The sequence below is a fragment of the Sciurus carolinensis genome, chromosome 2, assembly GCF_902686445.1.
Source record: "Sciurus carolinensis chromosome 2, mSciCar1.2, whole genome shotgun sequence".
In the NCBI taxonomy this organism is placed as follows: domain Eukaryota; kingdom Metazoa; phylum Chordata; class Mammalia; order Rodentia; family Sciuridae; genus Sciurus; species Sciurus carolinensis.
The window spans coordinates 176,093,199-176,106,859 of record NC_062214.1 but is presented as its reverse complement, the minus strand read 5'-3'; the positions used below and the strand labels follow the sequence as shown (position 1 = coordinate 176,106,859).

At 45.2% G+C, this 13,661-nt stretch overlaps 2 protein-coding genes across 10 annotated transcripts in view; one reads left to right on the top strand and one right to left on the bottom strand.

Annotated features, from left to right (window-relative positions):
- Positions 1-13,661, bottom strand: part of Nrxn3 (neurexin 3) — a 1,546,128-nt gene that overhangs the window by 1,484,264 nt on the left and 48,203 nt on the right. The gene's annotated exons all lie outside the window — the stretch shown is intronic.
- LOC124976635 (40S ribosomal protein S26-like) lies at positions 6,530-7,066 on the top strand. The gene is made up of 2 exons (XM_047539406.1): positions 6,530-6,844; positions 7,013-7,066. The coding sequence occupies exons 1-2, from the start codon at positions 6,530-6,532 to the stop codon at positions 7,064-7,066; spliced, it is 369 nt and encodes a 122-aa protein (XP_047395362.1).

Below are 13,661 nucleotides of genomic sequence, written 5' to 3'. Positions count from 1 at the left end.
ATCTGGCTGCCATTTGCCCTCCACGCCCCCTCCTTCCAGTTTCTTTTCTCCCTTTTCCAACTGCCATGGAGTTTTAGCTGAGCTTGAAATAGACTCAGGAGAAGGTCAGGACTGTCTAGAGCCAGAAATGACTGGGAAGGCATGGTAATGCCCGTCCGCTGCCCAGCCCTTGCTGGCAAGCCACCATCCCCAAGCTGGGCTTGCCAGTTTTCCCTCTAGAATCTTCTCATTAGCTTCCTTCTTAGGCCCCTCAGCAGGACTGAAAAAGCCCTCTACTGACTCTCTGTTGGTTTTACCATCCTTCATCCCACTTTGCAGGTAAATGATGACCTCAGTCTGTGTCACTCAGGTGAGGTCATCCCAGTCATAGATGATATGACCCAAGTAAGTCAATGAGAACACTCCAGTCTCCTGGTCACAGTGATTAGTTTGGGGATAGATTAGATTTGGTCCAAACTGAGTCAGATAAGGGTTAATACTGGGACTTTTATTGGAATTATTGGGAGAAGGGGCTTCTTTTTTCTTATCATTTTGTCATACTGTTAGAGAAAAGTCCAGATTTGATGACAAACACAATTGCTACTATGGGAGATGACCTTGTCTATGAACAAAGACAACAAAGAAGACATGAGAGTAGAGAGATGGAGAGAGAGGTTCCTTGTGGTGTGGTTTGACACTTAGATCCATCCAGGAGGGAAGCCCAGTCAATTCTAAGACTTTCTCTCCATGAGCCAAAACTTGATTTTTAAGCAAGTTTGAGTTGGGTTTGACCAGGAATCCTGACTGATGCACTCCTAATATTGGACCATCAAAAGTCCTGTCATTGAGAAATCAACAAAAGTTTCCATCACATAGGGCCCCATCCGTATGTGGAAGAACTCTCTGGAACCTGAGCCTCATGTCCTGCCCACCCCACCACCAAAGTTTAATGCCCCCACTTGTCCCCATACTTGGGCAAAGACATAGGATATAAGTTTTTGTCTCTCTTTGTGCTTTCAAGGTGGATGGATTCTTGTTCTTACGTGACAGCTTCAGAAATTTGCTCCTTTGCCCAAACTACACCCCTCCTGACACAATGCCACACTCAGCACTTTCTGCCAAGGCCCAACCAAAAGCAGTAAGGGGGGTCAAGGCAGGAGCGCTCCCCAAGAAGGAAAGCAGCGCAGGGAGGTGATGAAGACTGTGGGCTTTGGAGTCAGACAGAATGGACTTAAACACAGACTCCCATTACTATAGGCATTTAACTTTGGGAATTGAGTTTTTATTTGTTCCTCAAAAATGGGAGGGGGAATAATCATATCTATCTTATAGGGTAATTTTGAACTTTATTAAATGTAAAGAGGTACAGAGGTATGACCTCTTTAGGAATGTTGCATTGGTGGGATCCACGAAAGATGAACACCTTTGTCCCCTGACTTCATAACCGCCCTCCTAAGTACTCACCAACAGAGATACTTCTCTATGTCCAACCAAAGACACGGTGAGAATGTTCACAGCAACACTGTCCATAATAGCCAACACCTAAACTATCACCTGCAGTAGAATGGACTGATAAATTGTAGTCTATTCACGCAAACTACTGCACAACTTTGAGAAGGACTGGTCTTCATCAGCAAACAGAGAATGGATGAATCTCACAAGCATAATGTGGAGCAAGAGCACAAAAGAGCACATACTGTATGTGTTCCACTTACAAAGCATAAAAGAGGCAAAATTATTTGTTCTATGCTGTTAAATGTCAGAACAGGGTTACTGACAGGAAGAGGGCAAAGGAGGTAAAGGAATTCTGTCTCGTGATCCAAGTGACGGTGCACAGATGCACCCCCTGAGCTGCACACGTGTGATGTATATTTCTATAAAACCCATCTCACACACTTCCTGACTCACAGCACATGTCAATCTATTGGTCTTATTATGTCACCTAAAGAACAGTTCTAAAGAAACTTGTTTCTGGTTTCTGTTTGGAGACTGGGACTCCATACTACAGGTCCCTACGTCAAAATCAATATAAGGAGATGGGCCAAGGGGAGAGGCACACTCTGCTGGGTGTGGGCTGGCTGTGACAATTGCTATCTCCAGGGTCCAACTGCCACCCTAACCTTTAATCCACAGAAGAGCATGAGAAGCCATGGGTGCAGCAGGAGTTTTCCCCAGAGCCCTCACGGAGGGCCTGACTGGTGCAGGAGCAGACAGCCACCAGATTTTGCAACAGGAGGCTCAACACGAGGCTCACCGCCCTGCTCTCTTCCCAGTTCACTCCACACACCAGCCCTCTCTTTCACAATCAGGTCATGGCCAAAGCATCACCCCTCCTCCCAGCTTTGCTTCTGTACCCTGAATTCTGCTGAACTGCTCCCAGAACAATTCACCAAGTTTAATCCCATCCCAGGAGCACACCCCTCCCTGCTCAGGAAGCAGAGGGGAGACAGTGCCTGAGGACCCAAGTCGCTCTGTCAAAGGGACGTGTAGAGAAGGGCACCTGTTTATATTGCTCAAAAAGGGGGTGGGGATGGAGGTGGGGAGAGAAAGGAAGAGACATTTTTATCTAGCATTGAACTTTAACCCACTTTGGATTAAAAACTAATTTCCCCGTAAGAACTAAGATATGACCATGCCAGACTCACCTACGTTCCTTTACCGTCAAACAGAATACTAATCTATTACACTAAGGGAAACAGGAGTTCATTGTGGACTTCAGCCAATATTTTGGAAAAGTTTCTCATGATATGAGGAATGCAAGGTAGATAGAACGGAAAAGACTTGTCACGAGCCAAAGATAGTAATCAAAGGAAGGGAACCCCTGGAGACACACTCTGGTCAGGTCCGGTCCCAGGCCTCAGTTTCATCAAGAGCTTGGACGAAGACAGGGAGAACCACAGGTCTCCTGGGTGGATGAGCTGACACTAAGAACTGGGGAGAGGGTGCAGGGACCCCTGGGATTGTGGTGGAGTTAATTTCAACTACAGCCTGTGTCTAATAAGACACAAGGTGATGAAGACAAATGGAAAGTTAAACTACTCTGAATAAAGAAAATGTGCTACACACACACACACACACACACACACACACACACACACACACAATGGAATATTATTCAGCTTTTAAAATAATGAAATTATGGCCTATGCTGGTAATTGGGTGGAGTTAGAGAATATCATGCTAAGCGAAATAAGCCAAACCCATAAAACCAAAGGCCAAATGTTTTCTCTGATATGGGGATGCTAATTCATAATGGGGGTGGGGGCACTTAGGGAAGAACAGAGTTACTTTGTATTAGGCAGAGGGAGTGAAGGGAGGGGAAGGGGTGTGAGGGAAAGAGTGATAGTAGAGTAAAATTATTACCTCATGTACATATATGACTACATGACCAATGTGACCCTACAATATGTATAAACAGAAAAATGAGAAATTATATTCCATTTATGTATAATCTATCAAAATGTATAAATGCTTTCTATTGTCACATACAACAAATCAGAACAAATTTTTTTTAAAATTTTACATATTTAAAAAAAATAAAATAAAATAAAATAAAAATAAAATAGTTAACTCAATCCTCCCAAAAGGATGGAAGGTACAATTTGTAAGTGTGTAGCAGACAGAATTGAGAAGTTAAATAGATGTCACACACACACACACTCAATTTTTTTTGTGTTATGTGGCTGCCAGATAATCAAATGAAATCAGACTTCATTAACTGAAATGTAACTTAGGACAAAGGAGATGATCATCTATGTCAATCTGGTGTGCTTGTCACTAGATTTTTATTCTAAGCACCACTAAGAGAGGCTTGATAAGCCAGAGGGTAGTGAATGGAAAAGAAGTTTCATTATCTTTTTTTAACCATGGAACACTCGTGTCCTAGATATAAAGATAAATAAAAAATAGCTTGAATCCTGCAAGGCACTTACATGCTAATCAAGAAGAAAGACATGGGTCTAAATAATGAAAGGAGATGGGTCAAAGGTGAGAGGCACACTCTGCCCAGTGTGGACTGGCTATGGCAATGGGTGATCTCCAGGATCCAAAGCAGAACACTGGCATAGGAAGAGCACCCCTTCACAGAGGCAGTATAGTGCAGTGGTTAAAGAAGTAGGGTCTGGAGCTAGATGTCCTGGGTTCAAACCCCAGGCCTACTGCTGCCTGCATGACTTTGAGCAAGTCACTTACCCTCTCTGTGCCTCACTTGTTTCACCTGTAACTGAGAAGATAACAGTGAAGCACTTAATACAAGTTAAAGTCCACAGTGCTCAGCACAGATAAGTACCAAGTAACAGTTAGCCATAGCCATTTGTGCAGTTAACTATTGTCCTTAAAGCTCCTGTTTGAGCAGGGCAAAGACTATCATCTCACCTGGCCTGCTCAGGGAGGGAAATTTGGAGAGATGGACTTCTTTTACGTTCCATCCCAATGTCACAGGCAATGTTACAAGTCATGCCTGGGTCTCTTTGTATGAGAAAACTTTGGAGATACCAAGGTTTGGGGTTTGCAGAGGCAAATCATTAGCAGTTGTCTGAGCAGTTATCTTCTAAAGTCTAGAGATAGGCACCAGTGATTCTCTACTGTCCTAGGGCTGTCTAGTAAAAGTATTCCTTCTACTCTTCTAGAAGGATTAGATAGGTCCTGATCTTACAAGTAGACAGACTCCAGATGAATGGAGTTTCCCAGGCCTAAAGGAGAAGGATACCTTGGGGTACTGTGTTCAGTACTAAATGTGCCTATGCATGGACACAGTAGACCTGAGAGGAACAAGAGGTGACCCTGGCTGGTGTGGCCCGCAAGAGCTTCCTGGGGAGTGGGGGCTTGCACAGAAACCTAAGGAGAGGAAGACAAAGAAGCTGAGAAGTCTGGTGTAGACAGAGGGCACTGGACTGGGAGTAAGAGCCAGGTTTTTGCTCCTGCTGTAATATCCATTGTGTGGAAACTCTGTGATCTGAGAATTCTTCTCCTATAAATTGGGGAGAAATAGAAAAAACCTTCCAGCATGTAGTGAACACCAAAGACTACACAAAGGAATCCCATGATCACATCTTCTTACCATGTTTTATGCAACCTCCTAAGGTTCGTGCCAAAAGCAGCTCATGGTATTCATCTCTTCTCCACCTACCACCTCTACCCCATCCCCAGGTTATCTAATGGGCAAAACCCAACAGCAACAAACTCTATCCACTGCAGACCACAGAGCTGGGCCTCACGAGGTGCCAACAGGCTCCCCAGCATCCCCAGTGCAGCCAGGAACCCCAGAAGCTATGGTCACTCACCATCTATCCTTCTCTCTTCTCCCATCCCCGCCTCTCCCTGCCAGCGGCCTCCCCAGCCCGGAGTTCCCAACCACGAGTTGGGAAGCCATCTGGCTGCTGGGAGAGTTAATAATTTATAATGAAGATAATCACCCTTCAAGATCCTCGCCTCCTGGGACCATTAAAAAAGATTCAATTGAGAGTCAGTGAGTTCTTTACACGAGGGAACTGGGCAGGGGATGGGGAGGGCTGGAGGAGAAAGAGGAAATGGGGAGGAATAAGGGGGCAGGTCAGGTAAGTGGCAAGCTGATCTTCCCCTCAAAGAGGGTCGGGGGGAGCGAAATTATTTAGCCCTAGAAGACAATCTTCCCCAGGCTGCACAACACCAGCCCAGCAAGAGTGCAATTTATGGGTCTTTTCTCCTCGCCAACTCTCTCTACACAAAGAGAAGGGGAAAAAATCAAACACATGCAAAAGAAGGGGAAAGAGATGCAGACAAGAGAAAATAAGACTGCCTGGCAATTATGTCTGGGGCTGCTGAGAGGCTCTCTCTGTTCTCCTTCCAGGACACAGTAAAGCTCCCACTGTGCTAATGATTCCCATTACTTGACAAAGTCTCCATTAACAAAGCAAGAGGAGCCAGAGCTGGCAAGAGAAAGCAAAGCAGACTGGCAGAGGCTTTGGACACACTGTAGCTGAGCCATGACCCCAAATCACAGAGACCCTAACTTCACTCCTGGGCACTCCTGGCACTGCCCCTGCAAGGTGTGCCTTGGAGGTATGAGGTGCAGACCCTGCTACCTGCCAGGCAGTGCAAGGGCTAAGGGTGGGGCCCATCCAGGGTGGAAGCAGGGCAGGAGCATGCCCACAAATGCTACCTCCAGGAAGGGTTACGAGGTCGGGGGTGAGGGTTACACTCGGGATCCAGGAGCAGCCCAGCAGACTCTGAGAAGGGCGAGGTACAGATCTGCATTCAGGACAAGGCCAATGGCAGCTTGCCCCTCCCACGATTTGGGAAAGTCACTGGACAGGCTGCAACACAGTTCTAGCACACACGACAGTCACAGCGACAGCGGCCAATGCTCGTATCATACAAACTCTACAAGGCACGATGCCACGTATGTTCCCTTGAAGTCACTTAACCTTTACCAATACTCTGGGAAGTAGAGACTCTTATTATCCCTATTTTAGAGATGAGTAAACTGAAGCTGCTGAGAGAGGAAATTATTTTCCCAAAGTCACACAACTAACAAGGTACAGATCCCAAGGGACTTGTTTCCAAGACGACCATGAAAAAAAGGAAGTTCATTCGAACCAAGGACGGCAGGCACAGGCAGCCGAGTTGCTGCACAAACTCCCTGTGTGTCCTCGAGGACAAGACCACCAAGTTCATCATTCAAAACAGAGTGGAGGCCACAGTCATCGGGGACACAACTGAAGTGAGGATCTTTGACACCTACGTGCTTCCCAAGCTGTATATGAAACTACTACCTGAGGGGTGCCCTCCACAGCCAGGAACTGTCCTCGAGAGGCCTGGGAGGACCAAACAACTTCACCCCAATTTAGACCCAAGAAGCTGTCCCAAGACCCCTGCCAATGCCCAGGTGAGCTGAGTCCTTAAGGACTGAAGAAAAAATTACCTCTGAAAAAAATAAACTGGAAACTATACTATGGGTGGACGAATGGATGGATGGATGGCCGAACTAAATCTGTCTCCAGAGTCCGTGCCAGGCCCCCCGCTCAATGTGCCATCTCTTCTTTTCCACCCGCAGGGTCTCCAAGGTTTCCTGACACTTGGACAGGACATTCCAGGTTTGACACCATAACCCAAGAACTCACAAGGGAGAGCATCGGCTACACTCTGATTAATTCATTACCCCAGTGTTTTTGCGTTTTGTTTTTTGTTTTTTTTCCTTCTGGACTATTATCAGCCTCTTTGCATCTTCCTTTGCCCCTTATGGAATATTTTCTACAGCAGTCAGAATGACCTTTTAAAATGGAAGTGACCAAACCCTTATTCTAAAATCACCAGTGAGTTTCAACATGCTCAGAATGAAATCCAAATTCCTCCACGTGCCCTTGACTGCACCTGGCCACCTCTCCAATCTCATCGCCTACCTCTCTTGCCCTCCTTATCACTAGGCCCCAGACATGCCACCTCCCTGGTGTTTCCAGGACTCCCCAAGTACAAAGCCTTCCGCCAGTTAACCAGATCACAGCTCTGCCCTTTGCCCAGGAAGTCACTACCTGAGAGAGGGGATCAGAAGAAAGGGCTCTTCTGATCAGAGTGAATTGGTCAGATGAACCCAGCACCCGTTAGCAGCTAGGGAAGGCCAGGCAGGGAACAAATACCTCACCTACAGCCACTCACCCAGACCTCATGGTCAATTCCCCACTGCCAACCCCTCCAGGTAAACATTGGTACCACTTTCATGCTCTGTCCTGTGTGAAAACAAAGGCATGTGGGACATAAAGAAAGTAAGATGGCGGCAAAGAAAGACACAACCAAGGGGCACTTGAGAATCTCCCAGGGCACCTGTGAGCTGTTTGCAGAGGATGGTGAGGGTGCTCCCCAGCGCTGAGTCGGTCAGAGATAAACACTGGACTAGAGAGAGGCAGCAGGTGCAAGTCCAAAGGATTCAAGAGATTATTCTGGCTCCCCCCATGGACAGTTCTAGAACTCCTTCCCCAACAGCCTAAGTGGGCACAGTTGCTCCTTCTTAAAGATGAGTATCAAAGCTGGGGAGGACAGTGACAATCACCTGACCAACACTTCCTCTAGAGATGAGGAAGAGGGCCCAGGGACATTGAGTGTCCAAGATCACACAACTGGGCAGTGAAGGGATTGGTACGAGTTACAGCCCAGGAGTGGAGACCCCATAACCACTTGGAACAGTGGCTTCCCTTTCTTAAGCCCCTGAAACCTTTACTTTTCACTCTTTTTTTTTTTTCTTGTTTGCATTTCTCAGGGTGTAAAGCATTCATTTTCTTTTTTAAAAAATTTTCATTTGTTCTAATTAGCTGTACATGACAGTAGAATGCATTTATAACCCCCCCAAAATATGACGGTTAAAAGCAGAACTGCTCTATAGAAGTGGAAGATTGAATCTTGCCTCTTAACCTCACCCTAACTACCATAATGAGACTTTATAGTATAAAATTCTAGTGCTCTGAAGGGCATAGTTTCTTTCTTTCTTCCTTCCTTCTTTCCTTTCTTTCTTTTTCTTTCTTTCTTCCTTTCTTTCCTTTTATTAGATATTTACACATAGTAGTTGAGTTTATCCCAACAAACTCATAGAGGCATGGAATTCCATTTCAGTTCATTATCCCCCTTTTCTCTCCTATCCTCCCCTCCCCCTTCTCCTTCCATCTACGCTACTGGACTTCCTTTTGCTCAGCTATTAATTTGTATTTGATTGCTTCTTTATGTAATCTTATTTTTCCCTCCCCCTTTATTTTATTTTAGCTTCCACATATGAGAGAAAACATTCAACCTTTGAGTTTCTGAGTTTGGTTAACTTTATGATATTTTTCATTTCCATCCATTTAAAGGCATATGCCATAATTTCATTTTTTAAAATGGCTGAGTAGAACTCTAATGTGTGTGTGTGTGTGTGTGTGTGTGTGTGTGTGTGTGTAATTTCTTAATCCATTTATCCACTGACAGGCCTCTGGGTTGATTCCATAATTTATCTGCTGTACATTGTGGTGCTAGAAACACTGATGTGGCTATGTCACTGTAGTATGCTGATTTTAGATCTTTTGGGAGAATACCCAGGAATACCATAGCTAGGTTATATGGTGGTTCCATTCCTAGTTTTTGAGGAATCTCCATACTGCTTTCCAGAGTGGTTGTACTAGTCTGCAGTCCCACCAACAATGTACAAGTGAAGAAGATAGTTTCAAAACCACTGCACCATACCAACCTCAATGTTTAGAGGCTATCCCTTAAATATCCTACGTTTTCCTCAAAAAGGAACTGTCATTTACACAAAACTTTCTTGACAGACTTGTCTTTTCACTCACACTAGCTTGGGATGAAGTCTTAGAATGTCTACATCCCTCACAGCCTCTCTGAGGGGCCCACTCCTTGAGTTAACTCCCCTCTCCAAGAATGGGTCTGCCTGCATCCCAGGGTTCTAGTATTCTGGGATTCCATTAAGAGTTAGTCTCTAGAATCAGACAAAACTGGATCCTTATCCCAGAAGTCCACTATTTAGCTGCATCAACTCTGGCAACGGAAGTAATGCACCATTTCGGTCAACCACAGACACACACGTGACACTAGTCCCATAAGATTACATTGCCTAGTGACGTCACAGATGTCTTAGTTTGTATAAGTACTCTATGATGTTCCCACAAGAATGAAATAGCTTCCCACATTTCTCACGGTGTATCCCTATCATCAAGCACCACATGGCTATACTTAATTTCCCTGGACCTCGGCAGTCTCACCTGTAACATGGGAGAGGTCAAAGGGGCAATGTGAAGAGTCAGTGTTGAAACAAATGCAAATGAGGCTTCCAGCACAGAGCCAGGCCCAGGCCCATGATAAGTGTTCAAAAGTATTAGCCATGACTCTCATCACTACTCTGTTCACCTCATCCACACTATGATTTTAGAGACTTCTCCCATAGTGTATAGCAGTTTGATTGTATCGGGTCCAAATTCTCCACCTGTCCTCATCTCCAGACCCTTTGCTGTTTACCATCACTGTGCCCAGCCCCTGACACCAAGTTCCTGTGACTTGTTTGGCTGAAAGGGATGTCAGTAGTAACACAGCAGACATGTGAACAGTATGCTCATGTTTGCTGCTTGCGCTCCACTGATCCCTTGCCACACTATCGTGCCCACTCTGGCTTCCTAGAGGACAAGACACATAGGAGAAAACTGAGTGGTTCCACTCATTTTGGCCAAAACTTAAGTCAATGATATTCTAAGACCCACCCCCCCCAATCCTGGGGCAGCTAAGGAAAGAAAGTCCAAATCCTGAGCTCCAAATTTACTAGGAGCACTTAACATAGCAACAAGAGGATGGAACATCCAAGCCTGTGAACCCCGTGACATGGTTTCACCTCATCAGCTTCAGTGTAACCGCCTCTTCTGAAGGACATCACCACAGAGAACCAAAACAGCAGGGCCCTGCAAGAGCCCTGGGCTCGGTGGCATGCTGAGTCACTAAGTCATCTGCATGCTGTGGGCTGAGAGTGGAAAACAGCACACAGGAAACCCTCAGAAGAAACACGCATGGAGCAAACAGGTGCTAAGTACACAGCCACGACCTCACAGCCTCATTGGAAAACAACAGGCGCCAGTGTGTGGAGCGCTTCAGCATTTACAAAACACTCTCATCTGACCTGCGTAGTAAGTCAGTGTTAATTTTTTTCTACTTCCTTCTCCTACTACGAAACTGAATCTCAGAGTTAGAACATGGTTTGTTCAGGGTCACAGGACCAGTAAATGATGCGATTGAATCTTAAAGTCAAGCATTTGAACAGGAAGTCCCATGTTTCTACTTTCAGATCACATTCATTAGCATATCAGTTTGGGGGATGTATTTGGGATCATATGTCCACAGCTCACTTCACTAATCAATCATGGTCCCTTAACCCTGAGCCCTAATAGAGACTCAGAATCCTTCTCAACCCAACGGACCAGGCAGTACCACAGACACACTATGAATTGCAGAGGGCATATGAAACAAAATCTAGGGACTCTTCCTGCAGTAATTAAATACATAACATCAAGTCTCAGCATCTCCTTATCTGGGCTGCTAATCCAGAATTGCAATAATTCAAATGCAATTTTCATTATCCTCAAAAGATAGAAAATTCCAATTACATCTTTCTCTACAAACTTTTAGGTTTTACTTAATGTTAAAAATATTTTTTTTTAATTTTTGAAATTTAAAAAAAATCAGTATCTTTTCATATCCAATCTCAACAAGTAAATGATTCTATTAGCATGGTTTCAATTTCAGGGCTCCAAGGATAATTCTGGAATGCTTATGGTCCTTTGTTTATGACACATTATTATACAATCAGGACTAATACAACCTGTAATTTTGCATTAATTTCCCCCACTTTACTTATTAGTACCTATTTATATCTTAGCTTTAAAAATGTGCTAAGCTTGAAAGAAACCAAACTACATCTATTTTTTAAAATACCCTATAAATCCATGTTTCCACTAAACCGGGCCTGGTATCTGTTACCCTAGACCAAATGCGTCTTTTATGTATTTACAGAGGTGAGGCCCAAGAAAAATGAGAAGAGGTCACCATCTCCATTTCATTCAACACAACTCACACAGAGTCACACACAGTCATTCATTCAACAAACCTCCAGTAACTACTGGCTACTTGCCAGCCCTGTAAGGTCCCAGAGCCCGAAAGGTCCCAGTCAGAGCCTGGTGAGTGAGGAAAGTGGACATGTGAACAACAATCAGAATGGACACTTAAAGAACACAGCTTTTCTAGATGAGCCCACAGGGGAGGTTTCCCAGTAGAGCCAAAGTCACAAATAAAAACAGAGAGATGAGAGCGCAGCAGGTAGGCATTCAGGAAGCCACCAGAACCTGTCTCTGGCTGGACTGGAAGGTAGGTGGGAGGGGAGCGTGGGGACAAGGGCAAAGCTGAAAGTCATGGTGGGAGCAGGGTTCCAGAAGTCCTGGGGCCCAGCCGAGGAGGACTTGGGGAGCCACTCAGAAATTTTAAGCAGAGGGGGTGATGGGACAAAGTCTGTGTTTTAGATGGCGTGGACCTGGTTTTGAAAGGAAGGCGTCAGGACACAGAGAGGCTGATTAGGAGGCCAGGGGAGATAGAAGAGCGGTCGTACTGGGTTCCTCCTTCCAGTTCTTAACCACCCGTGGTCATTCACTATGGACCTCAATCACCAGGCTGACCCAGCACCTGAGGTCACATTCTATCCAGGCAGATAATCCAAAAGGGGGAGAAAGCAACTCAAGACCTTTCCTGGGACCTGTCTGATTTTCAGAAATCCTGATCCTGTCCTGTGCCAATATATCCACACTCCGATAAAATTTAGTTTTCTTGTCCCCCAGTCCCCAGGCAGACATGCCACATGCCTCAAATTCTCCCTGGAATGCAGAGTGCTCTGGGGACAGTGGAACAAAGGGAAAACCTAGCAGTTTTAACCCAGTCCTGGGATCTGAACATCCACCTCCAACATCAAGAGGACCAAGGATAGCCAGCTCTCAGAACCCATTGGGTGCTCCAACAAGCGGTCATCCTGTCCCAAGCACAGGACATTTTCTAAAACACAGTTACATTTGATGCAAGTACATCTGGGTAGGTGGAATGGAGATGACCTTCCATCAAATTTCTATCAGAATTGGTCCACCAGTGGGTTAGTCTAAACCCACATTTCCCAAAATGTGCTCCTTAGAAAACTAGTCCCATAAGATGTGAGGGGGCGGGGGGAGGGGGAGAGAGACAGACAGGCAGACAGACAAAGATAAATATAGTCAAATGGGTTTGAGAAACATCAGTTTTCCCTCCTTTAGAGATCACAACAAACAATAGAACTTTGAATGCACCAAGAGGCCTTATAGGTATAAAATTTAAATAAATCTGTTTCAGCCTCCCCCTTTTGCAGGTGGATAAACTGAGGCTTGAAACATTCTAAATGTGGCTCTGTATGGTTAGTTACTGTTCCCAAAGCTGCAAGCAAAGATCAGCAATCATCTGGCAAGGACTGTGTCTCATTGTCTATGAATGCCTAGTCATTCTGCTTAAAATTCAAGAGGTCCCTATATATTTGTTGAGTAACATTACCAAAAGAAATCTTGGAGCTCTAGGTAGAGATGGGTACACTAGCTATTGAATTGTCTATTGCTTATTCATTCATTAATCTGCCCAAACATATTCACTGAACACCTATAATGTTCCATGGGAACTGCTAGCACTGAGGAGTGAGCCCTGGTTAAGACAAGCCAGGCTTTTCCTCCACAAGCTGAGAGCCTAGCAGGCAGGGCAGGTCAAGCACCCCTGAAGGCAGTTAGAGGCTCTGCAAAGAGATGGAGTGAAGGTTTGAGGTGTCCCACCCCCATCCATCTTTCTTCTAGAGTCTCTTTCCAAGGATGGATGTTATTTCTATTACAGTGTCTCCATTTAAATAGTTTCCTTCCCACACCCACCCTCTCACTTCCTTATTTGTAGTGCAAAAAAAAAAAAAAAAAAAAAAAAAAAAACCAACACCCTGTCAGAGTAAAAGCAATTGTGAAATCCCAAGTATAGTGTAGAACTGTGACCACCTCCCCCTGGAAACATCTCCTCCATCCATCTGCCCTCCTCGGTTCGTCAGGAAGGACTCAGCACCCAGAGCTCCATTCAAGGCAACACGGGGGCTGGTCTTTACACCCTTCCCAAGCAGAGAGACTTCCAGAGAGTGTACCTTGGGT